We start from the raw sequence: 22,236 nt of genomic DNA on the forward strand, positions 1-22,236 counted from the left end.
CTGGCATGACGTTTTGATAACCATGTAAATCTCTCTAGGACAAGGTGACTTGTATTAATATATTCGCCTGTATTTACCCCCCCCCCCCCCCCCAATAATACAAATAAATAAAATAATTAGCTGCTAAATTGGCTATCATAAATAACTAAAAATGCCATGATGATCTGGACGAGACTGCCGAATCGAGGCAAAGGTAATAATCTCTGGATTAACTATCTAATGTTAGCTAAATGTAGTAATGAATAAAATGGCTGCATTTCTTTAAATGGACAATTCTGTGAACTCTCTTGTGCAAGTTTTTTAAATTGACACAATACCTGTTAGCATAGGTGTCAGCTAGAGATGACATGCAGGAGCTTGCAGGGATTTGTAGTCTTGCATGATGTCTACTTTGATGCTAATTAGCATTTTCAAATCTGAGCGTAAATAGAGCAGAATATATTGATAAATCACCTTGTCCAAGAGAGATTTACACGGTTAGCAAAATGTCGTGCCAGGGTAAGCCTACACGAAACACAGCCATTATTGTGTTTCTAAAATTCTCTAAGGGAAAAATTAACGATTGGAACAATTTCCGTTTGTCCGCTAGGTTTTATGGGTATTATGACACCTCCACTGTGGGGCTCTATGGTCTAGGCTAGTCTGTCATCACTAGATGCCACAAAGTCATAAACCCTGCCTATTTCTACAATTTTTCTTCTTAAAGATGCACTATGCAGAAATCGCTCTGCCATTTCCTGGTTGCTAAAATTCGAATAGTTCACCTCGTTTCAGTTTGTGACAAAACAAGGAAGTATAGTGTAGAGAATCATTTTACCATCTAAACGGCTGTGAAATGTCTTTTCCATAACCCAAAAATATTGTATTTTCAGCTGTTTGAAGCTGGTGTAAAAAAAAACGAAAGTAAAAAATGCAAAAACAAAACGGGAAGAACGGGAAGCATAGAAATAGCGCACATAGAACAGATCTACCTCTTCTTAGACTTGCGTTCAATGCGAATGACAGATCTATAACACACATTTGTGAATTTGGTTGCCCAAAAAGTTACATATTGCAGCTTTAAATTGTGATTTTAAACCTAACCTTAACCACACTGAACCTTATGCCTAACCCTAATCTTACATTTTTTATTTTCGTGAATTTCTACAATACAGCCAATGTTGACTTTGTGGATGTGGTAACTAGTGGAAATCCCTAGTCTAGGCAGCAATAAAGGCAAGTAAAAAAAACAACACTGTCAAAAATCTTAAAGTATATGATGTTGGATCGTTGTTCAGTGATGACAGTAATTAGTCTTAATTTATATTGGTAAAAGTGTTATTCTATCATTTATATATTCAAATAGCTACAGTTTTCTTAACGGAACATGTCTAATTCCGAAGTGTCAGAACCTTATGGCTGAACCCAGATTGACATTTCAGAGCCATGAGGTTCTATCTGCGATTGCCCCCCCTGGAATTTACAAATGTCTCAGGATTTTGATACTCTGCACTTTAGGAACCTTTTAAGACCTTAATAGGTTTTAAAGAAAAATTCACTACAAAACAGTTCTGAGATCTGAAAACTTTTATGCTCAATATCTCTGAACTATATTGCACAGATATCGTCCCAAGGTTACTTCATAGGCTACACACACACCAATAAAAATCAGTTTCACTTCCTAATGTGAAACAATGTACTTTGATCTCATTATTGAGGATTGTGGAAATAAAAAATAATCCCACTTGCCAAACATGGTTACCTGACCAAACACGAATTTGCATGTTTACACAAGTCCAATGACATTATTTTCTTTCTATAGAAAATGATAAATGAGAATCACATGGTGTGACATGATATCCTGTGACTTCCTCATTCATGGATTTCTCTGCTGACTTGGGCTGATTCAATCCAAGCAAGAAATAATGCTCACATAAGCAACTCTGAGGAACAGGGCATTGTGCTGCGCTATACACTTGGTTAACCAGGAAAAAACAGAAGGCTAGAGTATTGCAGGAACAAAGATAACATTAGCCGTACGCGCACACACACACTGCCGTAGAAGTCACAGCATCAGCAAACTAAAAGACCAGCACAAAAGGAAAGTTAGTCTCAGCTATGTGGCCATTGGCCATGTGTATAATGGACAATCTGATCTGTTTGGAGCCTCCACACACACACACACACACACACACACACACACACACACACACACAGATAATAATAAACATTTCTAAAAGGCTTTCTTTCACCAGAGTTCCTACAAAAGGTATGTCCTTGAGGTGAGTGGCTGTAAAAATAAAATGAAGTTAAAGATAAACAAGGCAAGGTTCCCGTAAAAAGATTTACAGTGAAGAACCTGGACTATAAACCCACAAGTCGTTTTTGGGAAATAATTTGCCCCCAGCTTTTGTATGGCATACTGCCTACCAAGGCCTTGTTTAGACTTGACCTGAAGCTTGTGAAGTGAGAGAAGAGAACCGCACTGGTGCAGCCCTGTTGGATGAAAGGTATTTCTCAACCTGAATAGTCAGCTGGCTGTTGGGCTGCTCAGTCAATAACCTCAAGGGTTTTCTGTATGTGCATAACCCTAATGTGATGTTGGCAGATGAGTGGCAAGGATAGACTGAAGTCAAGAAAATTACTCCTACAATAAGTCTAGTTTTAGCAACTCAACCTAAAAGCAAAGAATCTCTAAAAAGAGGAGCGTGTAAAAGTAGTTGACTAAAAACATAAGCAACAGTGAAAGTGAGAGCTTCAAGCCAAGGATCAGTTCCCTACTAGTGTCTGAGAGTAGGGTGTGTGAGCCTGAGGACAATAGAATAGCTTTATACACGTCCTCTAAAAGGTTTAAAGGCCCAGTGCAGTCAAAAACGTGATTTTCCTGAGTGTACAAACCATTAGGAACATCTGCTTTTTCCATGACAGACTGACCAGGTGAATCCAGGTGGAAGCTATGATCCCTTATTGATGTCACCTGTTGCTGTCAGTGGTAGTAGAGATGGTGTTCCTTCGAGGAGGCAAGAAAGTGGAATATTTTCACAAGGAGTCGTTTAATTGGATTTCGGAGGAGGAATGGAAGAAAACAAGATGGGAAGAAGAGGTTGAAGAGAATGAGGGAGGTAAAGGTTGAGTCAATCTGTTGAAGATGGCGGAAAAGAGGGAGGTGTGTCGAAGAAGATTGGTGTCAAGTGCAAACCGAGTGAGCCGTATGCCAGACCAAGTTCTGGAGGTGAAATGGAAATGAAGGAGGGCGAGTTAAGTGAGGTGGAAGGTGTGGTGAAGAGCTCGGAGCCCGAGCCTGGCATCGATGGACATGATAAAGAATCTGGTCCAGTAGGAGTGACAGTTTTGGAGAAAGTGGATCCTTGCCTTTTGGCAGATCCATTTGTGGTTTCAGGGTGGGTGGGAAAGGAGTTGGGTGCAGTTGAATCAGTGAAGGTAACCTGTAGTGGTCTTGTGATATTTGTTTGTGTTTCTTTTGCCCAGAGGGAGCGGGCGCTCCGTGTCACGCAACTTGGGTCAAGATCTGTTTCTTGTTTAGGATTAGGGCATCATTGAAAGGAGTGATTTTTGGGGTAGCGTTAAGTGTGGAGGTGGAGCAATTGAAGTTGTAGATTCTTGGTGTTCGTGACGCCCGCCGTTTGATGTGACGCAGACCCGGTGGTGAGCGTGGTGAAACAGAAGAGTCAACGTCAGTCCTTTTGAGTCGCAGTCTTTACCCAATAAAGTCATGTTAGGATATATCAGTTATCCTGTTCGAGCTTTTGTGCTGAATCCACTGCAGTGTTTCAGGTGCAACGTTTATGGTCATGTTGCAGCAGTGTGTAGGAGGGAGATTCCAAGATGTGGGAAGTGTTCAGGAGGGCATGGGACAGGGGAGTGTGTAGTTTCGATGGATAAAGTTGTGTACCAACTGTAGGGGTGCCCATGTTGCTGGGGATCGGAAGTGTCCGGTGCGAGAGCGGCAGGATGAGGTGGCCAGAGTCAGAGTAGTGTGAAGGTGTCGCATGCTGAGGCAGTGAAGAAAGTAGAGGAGGATGGGTCAAGGATCCTGAGAGGATCCCAACGAGTGATTTATGCTTCAGTAACGTTGGCTTCTTAGTGTTCATAGCAATGGTTATCAACTGTACTGCAGAAATCACAGAAAACAGATGTGTTGGCAGCTGCAGAGAAGTAGATTTGACTTCAGAAGATTTACAGGGTGTGCTGAGCGGTGGTATCCCGTCCTCCCAGGCCGTTGGCATGGTGCAGGACCAGATACGGTCAAAGTAGTGGAATGGGGTAGTGGGTTTTTATTGAGTGTAGGGTTAGTTGGAAGTTTTTTTGTATCACAAAGTATAATGGATTTATATTATAGTCCAGTTGGGGGCGGTAATGCAACATGTTGGATGCCAACCGCTGTTAAACCTTGAAGATGTCACTGTTAAAATCCACTTCAATCAGTGTAGATGAACGGGAGGAAACGGGTTTAAAAAAAGATTTAAGCCTTGAGACATGGATTGTGTATGTGTGCCATTCAGAGGGTGAATGGGCAAGACAAAATATTTAAGTGCCTTTGAATGAGGTATGGTAGTAGGTGCCAGGAACACTGGTTTGAGTGTGTCAAGAACTGAAACGCTGCTGGGTTTTTCCACACTCAACAGTTTCCCGTGTGCGTATTTTTTTTTATTGAACCTTTATTTAACTAGGCAAGTCAGTTAAGAACAAATTCTTATTTACAATGACGGCCTACACCAGCCAAACCCGGACGACGCTGGTCCAATTGTGCGCTGCCCTATGGGACTCCCAATCACAGCCGGTTGTGATACAGCCTGGAATCAAACCAGGGGGTCTGTAGTGACGCCTCAAGCACTGAGATGCAGGGCCATAGACCGCTGCACCACTCGGGAGCTTATCAAGAATGATCCACCACCCAAACGACATCCAGCCAACGTGACACAACTGTGGGAAGCATTGGAGTCAACATGGACCAGCATCCCTGTGGAACGCTTTCGACACCTTGTAGTCCATGCCCTGACGAATTGAGGCTGTTCTGAGGGCAACTCAATATTTGGAAGGTGTTCCTAATGTTTTGTATACTCAATGTATATTTTCACACTGAGGTTGGAATAATACTGTGAAATTGTGAATGATGCCCTTTTTGTGTAAGAGCTGTTTGAAAAGACTGAAATTTCAGCCTGGTGGGATGGAGTTTTTGGCCTGCCTGGAGACATCACCATGAGCTAAATTAGTTAATAGACCAAGAAGAGAGTTCCAAACATCTCTGCCAATAACAGCTAGTTTTCCCCTCCCAACTCAGACTACTTCCAGACAGTCCTATTCTTGCTTGAGAACTTGCTTTTGGCTAAGAATCTTTGTTTCTTTTTGACCATTTTAAAACAATTACAATACGGTACTTAATTGTTACAGAAATAATTTGATAGAGATCAAATTTGACCTTTTAAGACAGAGAACACGTGGGCCAATGCTTTACTGGATCCTGGACTTCCTGACGGGCCGCCCCCAGGTGGTAAGGGTAGGTAACAACACATCTGCCACGCTGATCCTCAACACGGGGGCCCCTCAGGGGTGCGTGCTCAGTCCCCTCCTGTACTCCCTGTTCACCCATGACTGCATGGCCAGGCACGACTCCAACACCATCATTAAGTTTGCCGACGACACAACAGTGGTAGGCCTGATCACCGACAACGACGAGACAGCCTATAGAGAGGAGGTCAGAGACCTGGCCGTGTGGTGCCAGGATAACAACCTCTCCCTCAACGTGACAAAGACAAAGGAGATGATTGTGGACTACAGGAAAAAAGAGAGGACTGAGCACGCCCCCATTCTCATCGACGGGGCTGTAGTGGAACAGGTTGAGAGCTTCAAGTTCCTTGGTGTCCACATCACCAACGACCTATCATGGTCCAAACAGTCGTGAAGAGGGCACGACAAAGCCTATTCCCCCTCAGGAGACTGAAAAGATTTGGCATGGGTCCTCAGATCCTCAAAAAGTTCTACAGCTGCACCATCGAGAGCATCCTGACTGGTTGCATCACTGCCTGGTATGGCAACTGCTCAGCCTCCGACCGCAAGGCACTACAGAGGGTAGTGCGTACGGCCTAGTACATCACTGGGGCCAAGCTTCCTGCCGTCCAGGACCTCTATACCAGGCTGTGTCAGAGGAAGGCCCTCAAAATTGTCAAAGACTCCAGCCACCCTGGTCACAGACTGTTCTCTCTGCTACCGCACGGCAAGTGGTACCAGAGCGCCAAGTCTAGGTCCAAAAGGCTTCTCAATAGCTTCTACCCCCAAGCCATAAGACTCCTGAACAGCTAATCATGGCTACCCGGACTATTTGCACTGCCCCCCCACCCCCCTCTTTTACGCTGCTGCTACTCTATTATTTATGCATAGTGACTTTAACTCTACCCACATGTACATATTACCTCAATTACCTCGACTAGCCGGTGCCCCCGCACCATTACCCCCCTGTATATAGCCTCCCTACTGTTATTTTACTGCTGCTCTTTAGTTATTTGCTTTTATTCTTTAAAAAAATAATACATTGTTGGTTAAGGGCTGTAAGTAAGCATTTCACTAAATGTCTACATCTGTTTTATTCGGCGCATGTGGCAAATAAAATTGATTTGATTTACCACAGGAACTCCAGAATACAGTACAACAATATATGTATCGCACAAGGAGGGGGCATATAAAAAAACGGGTGATTTGACAACTGTTTTTTTTTTTTACAACTTTATTTCCCATAATTTATGGCAGTTAAAAAAACAACTGGTGTCTGAGCTACCAACTAAAGAGTTGAATTACAAACGTCTCCATTCGGTATCATCTGTTGTGTAGCCTTCATCGCAATTATGAGTTTTGAAAAAAAACAAAAAAAACATGCTAATCCAAAATAGATAAATTGATGTTAGAAGTGGGATCGATTAATAGGACTATGTCATCATAACAAATGGATAATTGATTTGAACAGCAGCATTAAGAGAGTGTGTTGGAAATGTGTTGCCTTATATGTAAAAGTATAACATTGATTTATTTATTTGTTTCCACCTTAACCAATTATCTGTCTCTCTCAAAGTGGGAATACAAAGATGGAAGAAACGTGATGTGTATTGGCTTATGGCTTACAAAAACATATACAGAAAACCATCTCAATATATTGTATGTTCTATAATAAAATAAATCCCAACAAGTTAGGCCAAGGAGAAGAAAGAAGCATTTGAATCACACTATAGAAGGGTTAGCTGACAACGTCACAAACGATGCGCAATGGGACAGAAGTCCGTGTGTTGTGATTCTGGATGGCCAGATAGCTAGCAACAATGACAAGAAGCTGCCGTGTGGAGAATCGTAGGTGGCTCGTTTTCTTGTTACCATGTCTTGTTTTGCGGTATTTTGACATGTAACGTCTATGCTAATATGGAAAAAATTAGCTAGATAGCCAACAACTGTAATGATGTATGAGTGCTCATCGTGCACACGCGTCATTTTGTTGCTAAACAACCAGTCTATAGCATCTGCCAGGTTGAAATTGACCTAGCTATGGTTTACATCCCACAATCCCATACATAGTCTTGCTTGTGTTTCTCGACTACTACAATTATGATTTGTGCATCTTTAATCTTAACAGGTGATGTTGTTTGACCCAAGTGTCTTGAGGACCAGCCTTGAGTGAATGTGGGATGATCCTTTACATAATCAATGCGCTGAAATTCCATATTTCAGACACATATATGAATTAATGAATGAATTGATCTATATCAACCTCTGGTGAAGGGGGGTAAGGTTGGCTTTAAAATGCCCATTGAACTATAAGAATGTACAATTTGAATGTATGGTTTGGGTTCCACATCAAACAGTTGCTCTACTTACAACAGGAAAATAAACAGCCAACCACTTTCTCAAAGGGATTCCCTTGACATGACAGTTGACATTACTGTACAGAGTTGAAGTGTCACTGCACAAGCAGCTAATATTTGCACAGTGTAATCAATTGGAATTGCCAAGCAAGTGTCTATTGCATAGGGTTACTGTGGTTTGTGGACTTGCTGTCAAAACATGATCTTAATCTATTTTTTCTGTGCATATCAATTAGTCTGAGTCATATGTATATAGCCTATACATGGCTCTAATCTGAACCAACAAGTCATGATCAACTGTTTGCCCAAGGTCCAGGAGGTTTCACTCAACCAGAATGACCAACCCAACTGTATTACTATCTAGTCTACTGAATGAAAGACCTTTTGTTCTGGGAAAGTAACACACCATGTCACAACTCTGTTCCACATAGAAAACAGGTAGTTGATCATTTCAATGGATGTGGTTCCTCATGCATCAACTGCATGCAAAGTGAAAACTACAATGCATGTTGAGAAGATATGATTGCCATGTATGAGTATTTCCCTGAAAAACAGTTTAATCTCTCCCCCCCCCCCAAATCCAATGCCATCCATCCACAAAATAATCACACAATCTGCAATAACTGTTAGATAAAGACAGCTTCCACTGAAATTAATGACAACGCGTTTTTCCCACTGTATTACCAGTGCCTCAAGGGGTGCAGAGAGCCTACTTGACCTACTGTAAAGTACAGCTCACAGCAAACCATATACAACCGCAAGGTGCTAAACCAACTCCCAAATCCATGAGGGGTGTGTGTTATTGTCTAAACATGTAACAGAACAGCCTCAGGAGGCCAGACCAGTAGTACTTTTACCAGTTACTGGCGTGGTTTCAACTTTTTACATTATTTTTCACACTTATCAACCTTTTTTAGTATGGTTCTTATTTTCTTTACATTTATTTTGGAGGGTTAATGTCATGTCCACAGTGATTGAACCGATCATGTAAAAGGTTTTAGACACTCAAAATGGAGAAATTTTACTGACGTGTGATTAAACATCTCAAGATCCTCCCAAACTATACAGGCTGAATGTGGCTCCACATGTGTCCAAATGGGCCTCCAGCCACAATAGGAATGTAGGAATAACTCAGTCTTTTGGAAGACTAGGTGGATGTTCTGTGCATGGGGAGTAGGGTGCTGGTGTTTGATTTGGAATTGGGCATTTCATTCAACTAGGTCCCCTTGAAAGCCCCAGAAACTCTGCCTAGTGTGTCATCTGTTTTGTGTGATGGGCACTCTGTTGTAAATGATTAACAATGCTGATGTGTAAAAATCTCCTCTTAGTGCAACATCCTTATATTAACAATGAGAACAATGATTTCTCCTCATCTGAAGTGGAAACTAATGGAATCATTCAAGTTGCATTCACAAGTAGGACACCCAGCCCTCACACGCATCCATACCATCACAAAAGAGCTAAAGTTTGTTTTCACCATTTAGAAAATATATGTGGAAGGTTAAATGAAAATATACAATTACTAATACAACAGTTAGAATGAAGAGATATAGGTTTAGGATGATTGAAAAAAAACGACTATTGTATCTAATTCTTCCCTTTGCAGCGCACTCTCAGGTTATTTTCTTGGTTTATAGGCGAGAGGTAAAGTGTATTAAAAAGGCATCCTCCTCCTCTTCTTTCTTTCCATTGGCCAGCGGACTCCATCACGCAATTGCTTTTGCCTCTGGCAAGAATGCCTCCCAGTACTTTATCAGCTAAAAAGAGAAGAGGGAAGAGAAGTACAAGAACATTGTCAACCATGTTCCCAAAACAATTCAGATATTCTTGCCGTGGGAAACGGCCTTAATGTACCAAATACCTCATGCACTATGTAATGTGTATCTGACCCAGTCTTTATTTAGCAAGGTCCATATTCAAATCATGTCTCAGTATGTGCTTATATAGGCTCAAATACCCCTGTCCAAATGAAAAGCCTAAATGTACCCTAGATCAGACACTTTATGAATACAGGCCCAGTGAGCAGAAACGTACCTGTTGCTGTGACTGCAGCAGAGACTCCAGGTATTTGACGATCTGTTTCTTGAAATCTCGAGCCTTCTCTTTCTGTAAGAAAAAATTACAACCCAGATAATACACTGTGTTTTTCTATTCTCTGTCTTATACAGCACCTAACCCGCCAGAAGAAAAATGACTTACCTCAAACCTGAGCACCTCCTTGCGAACTGTAGCAGACACTCTGTCAAAGTCTCTCTCGTACTGAGTCACCTTGGCCTCCCACTAGGAAAGAGAGGAGTTGAGAAAGGAGGCACAGTTGAGTTGGCATGTAAGCAATGCACACTTACTTCCCTTTAGGTTACCATTTGGTTTGTATGCTAATGAGTGTACAGTTGGGAGTCAAATCCAGTATACACAGTGGATCCAAAGGATCAATGTTGAGAAACATTCTAGTGGTGGGCAATGGGTGAAAGGCACAATCTGCAAGTTAAATTTCTGGTAAAAAGTGATGCCATCACTTTTTGGAGGACTGAGGGGGAGAGTCTTTGAAAGTAAGAGGAACGGGTTCATTTTATTGGCATGAGTCAAACAGTGACTTTTGTGTCACGTGGTTTGTGTATGTACTTGGTCTGGTTGCAACAGGGGACAGAACTTCCTGACCGTGTGTTTAACTCTGAGACATTAGGGCACGATACAGAAAATGCTTTACAACGGAAAAACACAATTATAATATTTTATTGGAAAAGTCTGTATTCCCTCCCTTTCCAGTTTGTTTTCTTCCATTTGGTACCTAATGAACAACCCTGAGAGACAGAAGGTATTGGGCAGTACAGGTGTTGGGCAGCGCTCTACCTCAGTGATCTCATCCTTGGCCTGCTGCAGCTTGTCAGGCTTGTTGGCCCACAGCAGCTTGGCCTCTGTCTCCCTCTTCTTCTGCAGCATGTTCTGAGCATCTTGCCAGCGCTGCCACGCCTTCATCCGCTGGTCAAAGGAGGCCTGAGGACAGAAACAGACACACACTGTTTAAAACGGTCTCATCTCAGGGTGACCGTTATTATGGTGCGTTGCCTATTGCTGCGACTGAAAACGTTACTCTTATTAGGGCTGTGGCGGTCATGACATTTTGTCAGCCAAGTTATTGTCATGCAAAGACTGACGGTTTCACAGTAATTGACCGTTAATTAACAAACACGTTTAGCATCACCAGGCCTCCACGCATACAGGCCTTCATGCCTTTGGAACAGCTACATTAAAAAAAAAAAGTAATAAATCAATTTAATATACACCATCACAAAACATTATTTATTTATTTTAGTCAAGTCTAAAGAAACATATGAAGAAAATGGATTTCAGAAGAACAGAATATGAGTTGGCCTACTGTATGTTATCTGGCTATGCTCCATGCAATAGGCTTGTTCATTTGGCTGTCAAATGCTTAAAGTCCCGTGCCATTATTGTATACTGAACAAAGATATTAACGCAACATGCAACAATTTCAAAGATTTAGCTGAGTTACAGTTCATAAAGAAATCAGTCAATTTAAATAAGTTCATTAGGCCCTAATCTATGGATTTCCCATAACTGGGCACTGCCAAATTCTCTAAAATGACGTTGGAGGAGGCTTATGGTAGAGAAATTAACATTCAATTTTCTGGCAACGTCTCTGGTTGACATTCCTGCAGTCAGCATGCCAATTACGCACTCCCTCAACTTGAAACATCTGTGGCATTGTGTTGTATGACAATACTGCACATTTTAGTGGCATTTTATTGCCCCCAGCACAAGGTGCACCTGTGAATTGATCATGCTTTTTAATCAGCTTCTTGATATGCCACACCTGTCAGGTGGATGGATTATCTTGACAAAGGATAAAATGCTCATTAACAGGGATGTAAACAAATTTGTGCATAACATTTTAGAGAAGCTTTTTGGACCAGCACTTTACATATATCTTTTGTTCAGTATATATTACATGATTTTATAGTAAGAATAATTGAACTTTGCTGAATAAAATAGGAAGGATATTTTTCCCATTCCAGAGCAAGTGCGCATATGAAGTGGCTATATTGAGCGTAAAAGTGATCATTTGAAACAGGTCCTATACGCTTGATTTAGAGGTATTTAGCAACTTTAGTTGTGAATGATACAAACCTTAATGTCTTTAGAAATCAAAACATATGGGCTGATTGATGCGACTATAGGCTATTGATGATTTGAGAAAGTCGGAAAAAAAAGTGCGCTCTGTTCCTTGCCTCAGGCTGCACAGCTGTTCTCTCAAGTGATCATATTTTCACTATTCTCAATTTAATCTAGTCTTTACTAATATGTAACAGATGATATTCCGCTCAAACTCATAATATTTTTTTTAACCCATTTTTGTGATATCCAATTGATAGTTGCAGCGATGAGAAGATTGTAACTCCTCAGCGGCCTCGGGAGAGGCGAAGGTCAAGACACGCGTCCTCCAAAACATGACCTGCCAAGCCGCGCTGCTTCTTAACTCTGCACCGCACTATGGGGCTCCCTGGGATCGAACCCCAGGCTGTAGCAGCACCTGCATTCGGGAGGCCCAATATTCCGCTCAAACTCTGTATGCCATGGGCTCTCCAACCCTGTTCCTGCAGCTACCCAGTGCTTAATTTGGGAAACCAAGTGAAATGTTCAGGAACATCGATAGTAACATGTTTTCGCAAAATAAAACATTTCACTAAACTGTTGACAGCTCCTCTGCGCGCTCGAGAAAGGAATAAAGGAGGGAGAGAAGATGGAAACGCATGGTGGTTTGATTCTGTTTAGCTAAAAGGTAATGTCACCCAATTTTGAAAATATAAAAAAATCCCTATGACTAGGCAATTCAAAATCGAATACAAATTCACTATAATTGTAGGTTAACTGTAAGCTGCCCTGCACAATCAATTAACCATCAGCATCGCCTAGGGCTATACGTTCTCTCCCAGACTCGTGGATAGACATTTTGGAGCGTAGCATACACAAGGTAACCAGTCCATCCAGTATGCATAATAACAATCCACACTCAGTCGATTATAGGCTAGAGTATAGGCTAGACCAATTATGTACCAAAGACATCATAAATCAGTTTTGTTTTATGTTTGTCTGCCATGTGTAATATGCAGTAGACTATGTATTGTATAACAGCACAATCATAATTAATTCAGTGTTTTTTTCCGGCCCTATGCATAAGCTCTAATATGCGTATGGGTGTTTTGAATTAATCATCACCTTAGAAAGCCCTGTCCATTTTGTTGTGTTAGGATTTGAAACAACATCCACAAGGACCATGTTTTACACTTTCAACCTGCTGTTGAACGTCTTTCTTCAAATTGATCATCACAGTGAGGTAAGCTTTGAAATCATGATACTGTTTTGATAAGTGTTTGATGTGATTTTCGATTGCATTTGCATTGATGTCAGTGGTTAGAGGGACAATAGAGCCCTGAGTACCAGCCCATTAGGACCTGACGGTCATTAGCAAGTTGGGTACTACCAACACATGTCCAGAGTGCATAAGAGGAGATTACCGTGACTCAACAGTCACGTGGAATTGTACTATGTCATGTCTTATGACTGCTGGTGTGGCGGTAATACGGTCACCGCAACAGCCATAATCGTAGTCAAATTGCTTCCTCAGTCCTTGTTTCCTCAATTCCTCACCTCACTCTCAAAGCGCCCTTACCTCTGACCTCTTCCTCCAATGTGCTTTGAGAAAGTGGCAAGGAATGGAGGAAACAAGGACGAGGAAGCAAGGATTGAACAGCTTGTAACATTTTCAGACGCAGCCTGTTTTAGCCATTGACTCTCTGTTGGTACCCGGACGGATCCCAGCAGGCGGATGTAGTCGGCGAGCAGCTCGGCGAAGCAGAACGAGTCGCTGGCCGCCTGCTCCTGGTGCAGCTGCTCCATCTTGTCCTCCACCTCGGCCAGCTGGGAGAGGGCTCTGGACAGGGCCGTGTTGTCCTCCGAGTTGCCCAGCATCGCCACGCTCTTGGCAAAGCCCCCCGTGTTCACCGACAACTCTGGGGGAAGGAGATTATGTGCTGCTTGAAGCCTATTGTGTGTGTTTATTGTTTGGTGGGAAAAAAGACAGCAAGAAGACATATTTCCATTCCACACACACACACACAATAGGTGGCCATGCACTGCTTCTAGCCTTGTGTGTTTGTGTGTCCATCTGTAAGTCTGTCCGATAACACTATTCTATTCCATTGTACCATACCTTTCCTGTGTCCGACCAGAGAGTCCACCATGATGTGGAGCTTCCTCAGCTGTTGGTCCTCAGCCTCCACCTCCTGCAGTTTCTCCTCGAACCACTGGTAACAGCATGACACAGGCAACCGCACATTAGAGCTGTAATGGTTGTATCTATTGTGCAAGATAGTTAGTGGGTGCATTCGTTTTAGTGACGGTGGGTCCATTCGCCAGGGTGGGTGGAGATTTCTGTTTAAAATAAGCACACTGCCACCGGGGCCACGGGCGAGGTAAAACGGAGACTGTTTGTGTGTGTCACAGTGGTCAGTGGAGGGAGACTCACCACGTCCGACTCGTTCATCTTGATGGTCATCTTGCTGAGGGAGTCTGTAGCCCTGTTGATCATCTTCAGGAAGCCGGCGCCACTCAGAGCCTGGGTGTTGTGAGCCCTGGGCATCTAAAAACACACACACACCTTAAGAGTCACATCAGGGTCACATTCATTAGTGCACACCGTAGCAAAAAGCTTGTGGTCAATTCACTAAATTCAGGCAGTCAATTGAAATCGCTACAAATTCAAGTATGGAAAAATCCTCATTGAAAATGGAAGGCGCTCTGAAATTCTTGAATCAGACCCCAACCCTGATGCACCTGCACACATGTATGACAAGGCAGAACAATTTGGGATAATATCTCACTTAGCATGTGAAAATTGAACAGAAAGCCAGTCAAGCATTTTAACAGATAATGGGACAGCAAGGTCCTGGGACATTAAATGGGTCAAGTGCAAGGCAAGCACCTCGTGTGTGTTGGATAGACAAACAGTATCTTTGTGTGAGAGTGGTATATATACACACACACACGGCGAGCTTACATCGTCTCTCTCCAAGAATTCTCTGACATCAGGGTCTTGTAGCAGCGATGGGTGGAACACCACTCTCTGCAGATACCTTTTGGGATGACAAAACCAAACAAATTAAACATTTCACTACAGTTACATTGGAGTCATTTAATCAGAACTTTTCATTGACCTCCCAGCCTTTTGCATACTACCTTTTCAAACCAAGTCCCTATGGAATGGCTCATTAAATGTGCTCATCTGCAAGTTATACGATCACGATTCCAAGTCTGCTGCTACCCACCACGGTTTTGCCAATACAGGAAACCTCAAGAGGAAAGCCCATACGGTACCTCTCCAGAGCCGCCCTCCTCCTCTCCACAAACTCAGCCGACGAGTTGTCCTCTTTTCCCACTTTGACTTTAGTCATGCCTGTCCGAAACATGACAAATCAATTAGGCTAAAACACACGCAATCATCAAAACCAGGACAAACACATCAATAGGTAAAAGACCCACAAACCAAAATTGATCCATTGGCAAGTCCCGCCCCCTGTAGTTACTGTTGTCATTTAGGTATTAGTGGAAAATGCATGGCTCCCATTGAGGAACTATGACTGATTTGCTGCCAAAAGCGACATTAACTCAAGGTAACCAATTATGCGTATACTATAGCTTACCCATAATGCTCTTTTCAGGCGGCGGGGGCACAATGTAGCCGTTCAGCGCGTGTTTATCCGAGAGCTTCTCGTAGAGGCCTAAGAAGTCACTGAAACGCCGGCGCACCGTGAACGTCTTACTGCGGAACATGGGCAGTGTGGTCTAAAAGTGAGAGGAGTGGAGAGTGGAGTTGCAAAGTGTTAGCTAAGGGGTAAAGATGACACTATGTGAACTGAAGAAGGCAACATTTTTATAAAATGTTTAATTGACTGCAGCAATATTACCTGTGTAGAGACTTTGTAGGCCATGTAAGCATTCATGCCATCCCCTACAGAATGAAAGACAATTATTAGCGGGTAAAACCAACGTCAGTTTTAAACTTCTTGGTTTGACCCCTTTTATTGTTGTATGTTACTTTTGTTTTTTTAAAATTACCTTCATGTATTACACATTGATATGGGTAGTTTGATAGCGATCATAAGCAGAGTAACAAAAGGGTATAAATTATACTGTACTGGATGACATCCACTGAAAATTACAATATCTTTACCACAAAAGAACTAGAAAATGTCTAAGTCTTTAGAAAAGCAGTTGGCGTGAAGAACCAAATCAGATCTACAGCTCTATTGCTGGCTCCGCCCTTCACTCTCACTTCAGAGAAAGGAAGGAGAGGAACCAGGAACTGAGAAGCAGCTGGCATTGAAGAGAGGAAGCTGTTATTTTATTTATGACAACACTGATGCAGGATTCATCATAATAGGTGACATTTTCACAAAAGGAAGAAAACAGTCAAATATAGTGAAACTCACCGACTTTCTCTGGGTTGGTTATTGAGATATTCAGCTCAAATTTGTCCTCAACCTCCTCTTCCAACTGCATATAGTAGAGACAAAATGGTCATTCAATCAGTCAAATGGTCATTATCTGAAATGAATGTTTTGACAACAAGTTCACATACAAAATAGTGATGTTGTAATGTCGGACCCAGACAATTTAGAATAAAAACTATACTGATCACAAATATAAAACGCAACATGTAAAGTGTTGGTTCCATGTTTCATGAGCTGAAATAAAAGATCCCAGAAATTTTCCAGGGACACAGTTTATTATTCTCAAATGTTGTGCACAAATTTGTTTACATCCCTGTTAGTGAGCATTTCACCTTTGCCAAGATAATCCATCCACCTAACAGTTGTGGCATATCAAGAAGCTGATTAAACAGCATGATCATTACACAGGTGCACCTTGTGCTGGGGACGATAAAAGGCCACTAAAATGTGCAGTTTTGTCACAACACAATGCCACAATGTCAACTTTGCACAGCCATTAAAGAGTGGGACAACATTCCACATGCCACAATCAACAGCCTGATCAACTCTATGTGAAGGAGGTGTGTCGCGCTACATGAGACAAATGGTGGTCACACCAGATACTGACTGGTTTTCTGATCCACAACCCTACTTATTTTTTTTTTGTGCAGTGTAGATAAGCCAAATATCAAAAAGGTGGAACATGGCCACTATTATTCAAGTCACAAGCAAGTCTCCAGTCACAAGGTCCGAGTCTCAAGTAGTGTCCCAAGTAGAACGGGTCGAGTCCATGTCGTGCCTTCTAAAAGCAAGTTTAAGTCAAGTCTCAAGTAAAAAATAAAAATCTATACATTCAATGACTTGTCAACTACAAATCTTTGTCTAGGCTACCAGACAGCCATTTTAATTATTCAGTCTACAACATATTTTGATTATGTAATAATTCAATTTAATAACAAATTCCAAATGCAAGCTTCATGAGCAGGGCTGTGGCGATCATGAAATTGTGTCAGCCGGTTATTGTCATGCAAAAGACTGCTGGTCTTACGGTAATTGACCGTTTATTAACATAAACACGTTTAGCATCTTCAGGCCTCCACACATACAAGCCTGCATGACTTGGGAACATCTACATTTTAAAAAGTCTAATAAATCAATGTAATATACACCATCACAATAAATCCATCATTTATTTTATTCAGGTCTAATGAAACATTATGATATTTCAGAAGAACAGGCCTACTGTATGTTATCTGGCTACGCTCCATTCCATAGGCTGTAGGCTTGTTCATTTAGCTGACAAGACATGCTTATAAGTCCTGTGCCATTATTTTATATTAAGAAGAATATAACTGAACTTAGCTGAATAAAATAGAAAGGATATTTTTTCCCATTCCGGAGCGAGTGCGCAAATGAAGTGGCTATGTTGATCGTGTCTTAGAAATCAAAACATATGGGCTGCATGATGCGACTATAAGCTATTGATGATTTGAGAAAGTGGGGGAAAAAGCGTGCGCGCTGTTCCTTGCCTCCGGGTGCACAGCTGTTCGCTCATCAAATGATCATATTTTCACCCATCAGATTATTCTCAATTTAATCTAGTCTTTACCAATATGTAACATTTGTTTCCATTTAGAATGGCCCATTATCAAATGGGCAGGAACAGGGGAAAAAAGACATGTCCTCTGTATGCACTCAAAAAGCGAATGGAGACACTTTCCCGCCGGTCTGTTTTTCTATGATGCGGAGTAGGCTACTTCGGTTTTATAGCTGAGCATGTGCTTAATATGAGCAGCTGAGAAATAAATATAAGAACACTTATTTCACTCCAGGCTCCAACCTGTTTGCCATGGGTTCGTTCGCCAACCCTGTTCCTGCAGCTACCCAGTGGTTAATTTGGGAAACCAAGTAACATCTGTTCGGGAACATCGATAGTAACATGTTTTCGAATGAAACCTTTCACTAAACTGTTGACAGCTCCTCTGCGCGCTTGAGAAAGGAATAAAGGAGAGAGCGGAGATGGAAATGCATGGTGGTGAGATTTTGTATAGCTAAAGGTAATGAAAATCCAAATCCAAATTCACTATAAAGTGTAGGCTAACTGTAACCCGCCTTGCACAATCAATTAACCAACAGCATTGCCTAGGGCTATAAGTTCTCTCCCAGACTCGTGGAGAGAAATGTAAGCGTAGCATAAGGTAACCAGTCCATCCGGTATGCATAATAATACAGTCCACACTCAAAGGCCATTACTCAAATTTGTTTCATTTTGGAGTATAGCTAGACCAATTATGTACCAAAGACATCTTAAACCAGTTTAGTTTTTTTCTGCCATGAGTAATATGCGGTAGGCTATGTATTGTATAAGGGCACAATCATATTTTTTATTAAGTTTTTTTTGACATACCTAAAGACCAGTAGGCCTATGCTAGTAATTGTTGCTTGATGCCCCATTGCTGGTGAGCTCAATTGGTAGAGCATGGCGCTTGTAACGCCAAGGGTAGTGGGTTTGATCCCTGGGACCACCCATACGTAAAAATTTATTGACACATGACTGTAAGTCGTTTTGGATAAAAGCGTCTGCGAAATGGCATATTATTAAATTATTAAACCATTAATATTCTTGATCAGCATTTGTTTTTGGGAGCTGCATATTTATAGCAATCCTCTCTCCCAGGCTCTACAATTTGGCGTTTTGCTGCACCCGATCCTATAGCTGTACAACAAATCAGCAATCTGTTCGCTAGCTCAGTGGTTCTCAAACTTTGACCCACAACCCCCAAAAAGGAGTGTTTCAAAGCTTGCGACCCCATGCGCACGCACATGCACACAATTGCTTCGCAAACGTAATTACAGACAAGGGGTCATTATAGCCTGTCATTACAGCCAAACAGTTTTCAAAAAACAAGATACAGAAATAAACTGCGTTTCACACCTGCATTTTGAGCTGAAAGTTATTCCTGTTAGCAGTCAATATCAACTAGGGATATCATGTCACTTCTCTGGAGTCCAGCGCAAGCAGGATTATACGGCCTTCCTGTATGCAGCGGAGGTTGCAGGACCGGATGGAAACAGATCTGTCTGTAGCCTTTTTCTTAGTCACATTCACCAGAATACGTTACATCTTCATCCCATAAGTATTGAAGGCAGTGCGATCTTACAGTTATCTTTAGACACATAGCCAGTAGGCCTACCCACCACTGAGGTATATAATTAACCCACCGAAACTAGGCCCATCTGAAATACGAAAATGATCAATGAAATCAACAGGTAGCCTATTGTCCTGGCAAAGATGTGTCTGTAGCAGATTGCTAAACTGTATTTTATATGGAAAGAATTGCCAGGCAAAACCGGAGAAAATTAAACAAGTTCTTTGTGGTCGCTAATCTGGATATGTGCGCCCGCCTTTGCGTGCCAATGCTGATGACTGGTCATTGGTCAACAGTCAAGAAGCACAACTTTTTGGTTCTGAAGCACCGATGAGATGTTTTTGAAACAAGAATTTGGTGCAATGCCATAGGCCTATGTTCGTGACCAGATTGAATAAGCAAAGGTACAAATACAGTGGGGGAAAAAAGTATTTAGTCAGCCACCAATTGTGCAAGTTCTCCCACTTAAAAAGATGAGAGGCCTGTACACGTCAACTATGACAGACAAATTGAGAAGAAAAAAATCCAGAAATTCACATTGTAGGATTTTTTATGAATTTATTTGCAAATTATGGTGGAAAATAAGTATTTGGTTACCTACAAACAAGCAAGATTTCTGGCTCTCATAGACCTGTAACTTCTTCTTTAAGAGGCTCCTCTGTCCTCCACTCGTTACCTGTATTAATGGCACCTGTTTGAACTTGTTATCAGTATAAAAGACACCTGTCCACAACCTCAAACAGTCACACTCCAAACTCCACTATGGCCAAGACCAAAGAGCTGTCAAAGGACACCAGAAACAAAGTTGTAGACTTGCACCAGGCTGGGAAGACTGAATCTGCAATAGGTAAGCAGCTTGGTTTGAAGAAATCAACTGTGGGAGCAATTATTAGGAAATGGAAGACATACAAGACCACTGATAATCTCCCTCGATCTGGGGCTCCACGCAAGATCTCACCCTGTGGGGTCAAAATGATCACAAGAACGGTGAGCAAAAATCCCAGAACCACACAGGGGGACATAGTGAATGACCTGCAGAGAGCTGGGACCAAAGTAACAAAGCCTACCATCAGTAACACACTACGCCGCCAGTGACTCAAATCCTGCAGTGCCAGACGTGTCCCCCTGCTTAAGCCAGTACATGTCCAGGCCCGTCTGAAGTTTGCTAGAGTGCATTTGGATGATCCAGAAGAGGATTGGGAGAATGTCATATGGTCAGATGAAACCAAAATAGAACTTTTTGGTAAAAACTCAACTCGTCGTGTTTGGAGGACAAAGAATGCTGAGTTTCATCCAAAGAACACCAAACCTACTGTGAAGCATGGGGGTGGAAACATCATGCATTGGGGCTGTTTTTCTGCAAAGGGACCAGGACGACTGATCCGTGTAAAGGAAAGAATGAATGGGGCCATGTATCGTGAGATTTTGAGTGAAAACCTTCCATCAGCAAGGGCATTAAAGATGAAACGTGGCTGGGTCTTTCAGCATGACAATGATCCCAAACACACCGCACGGGCAACGAAGGAGTGGCTTCGTAAGAAGCATTTCAAGGTCCTGGAGTGGCCTAGCCAGTCTCCAGATCTCAACCCCATAGAAAATCTTTGGAGGGAGTTGAAAGTCTGTGTTGCCCAGCGACAGCCCCAAAACATCACTGCTCTAGAGGAGATCTGCATGGAGGAATGGGCCAAAAGTGTGTGAAAACCTTGTGAAGACTTACAGAAAACTTTTGACCTGTGTCATTGCCAACAAAGGGTATATAACAAAGTATTGAGAAACTTTTGTTATTGACCTAATATTTATTTTCCACCATAATTTGCAAATAAATTCATTAAAAATCCTACAATGTGATTTTCTGGAAAAAATTCTCATTTTGTCTGTCATAGTTGACGTGTACCTATGATGAAAATTACAGGCCTCATCTTTTTAAGTGGGAGAACTTGCACAATTGGTGGGTGACTAAATACTTTTTTCCCCCCACTGTATAATATACAAATAGTAGGCTATATGTAGCCTATTAAAATGTATGAACTATTTGTTTCCCCCCCATTCAGTTTCGCACTCGCGACCCCCCCCCCCCAAAAAAAAATCTTGCAACCCCACTTTGAGAACCACTGCACTAGCTCACCCGACCTATACTGATTAACAGTTTGATGGTCCAATCAGAGGGCCGAGTGTGCATTTCACTAGCCAATCTGTTGCACTTTTTTTTTTGCAAGTGAGATGCTGCAGTTACTGTCTGTGGATGCGTGTAGAGTAATCCACGGAGACTCAAGTCTGAAGTTATTTTATATCAAGTCGAGTCTCAAGTCAAATTTGTGACTTGCGCCAGACTCGAGACCAAGTCATGTGACTAGAGTCCACACCTCTGCCAAATATACACTTAAAACTGAGTCAATTGACATAAACAAGGTGGTGGAAAAAAAGCATGTACAGTTGTTGAAAGATGAGACTTTTTGTCAGTATTTGAAATAGCAGATTGCTTTTTTCCTCTGAGCTAACGACACGGGGGATGTTGACAGCTCTACCCATTGGGAATCTCTCAAGGCTGTGATTAGAGGTTACATTGTTTCATATACATCGGAGGAAGAAACGCGCCAATACATTTACGTCATTTAGCAGACGCTCTTATCCAGAGCGACTTACAAATTGGTGCATTTCACCTTATAGCCAGTGGGATAACCACTTTACAATGTGTTTTTTTTTTTGGGGGGGGGGGGGGGGGGGGGGGGGGAT

General features: G+C 42.0%; 1 protein-coding gene across 1 annotated transcript in view; it reads right to left on the reverse strand.

The window, feature by feature from the left end:
- Positions 1–6,754: 6,754 nt before the first annotated feature.
- The window catches only part of snx1a (sorting nexin 1a), a 35,822-nt gene continuing 20,340 nt past the window's right edge, over positions 6,755–22,236 (reverse strand). The window contains exons 4-15 of the mRNA XM_084168391.1: positions 16,355–16,418; positions 15,830–15,873; positions 15,566–15,707; positions 15,240–15,318; positions 14,923–14,998; positions 14,392–14,505; positions 14,077–14,170; positions 13,671–13,876; positions 10,695–10,838; positions 10,044–10,124; positions 9,879–9,950; positions 6,755–9,601 (exon numbers count right to left, since the gene is read on the reverse strand). Coding sequence (XP_084024517.1) covers positions 9,551–9,601; positions 9,879–9,950; positions 10,044–10,124; positions 10,695–10,838; positions 13,671–13,876; positions 14,077–14,170; positions 14,392–14,505; positions 14,923–14,998; positions 15,240–15,318; positions 15,566–15,707; positions 15,830–15,873; positions 16,355–16,418 — 1,167 coding nt within the window. The 3' untranslated portion in view covers positions 6,755–9,550. The remainder of the gene's footprint in view (positions 9,602–9,878; positions 9,951–10,043; positions 10,125–10,694; positions 10,839–13,670; positions 13,877–14,076; positions 14,171–14,391; positions 14,506–14,922; positions 14,999–15,239; positions 15,319–15,565; positions 15,708–15,829; positions 15,874–16,354; positions 16,419–22,236) is intronic.

This window comes from Coregonus lavaretus (genome assembly GCF_964263955.1).
Source record: "Coregonus lavaretus genome assembly, chromosome: 9".
NCBI lineage: Eukaryota > Metazoa > Chordata > Actinopteri > Salmoniformes > Salmonidae > Coregonus > Coregonus lavaretus.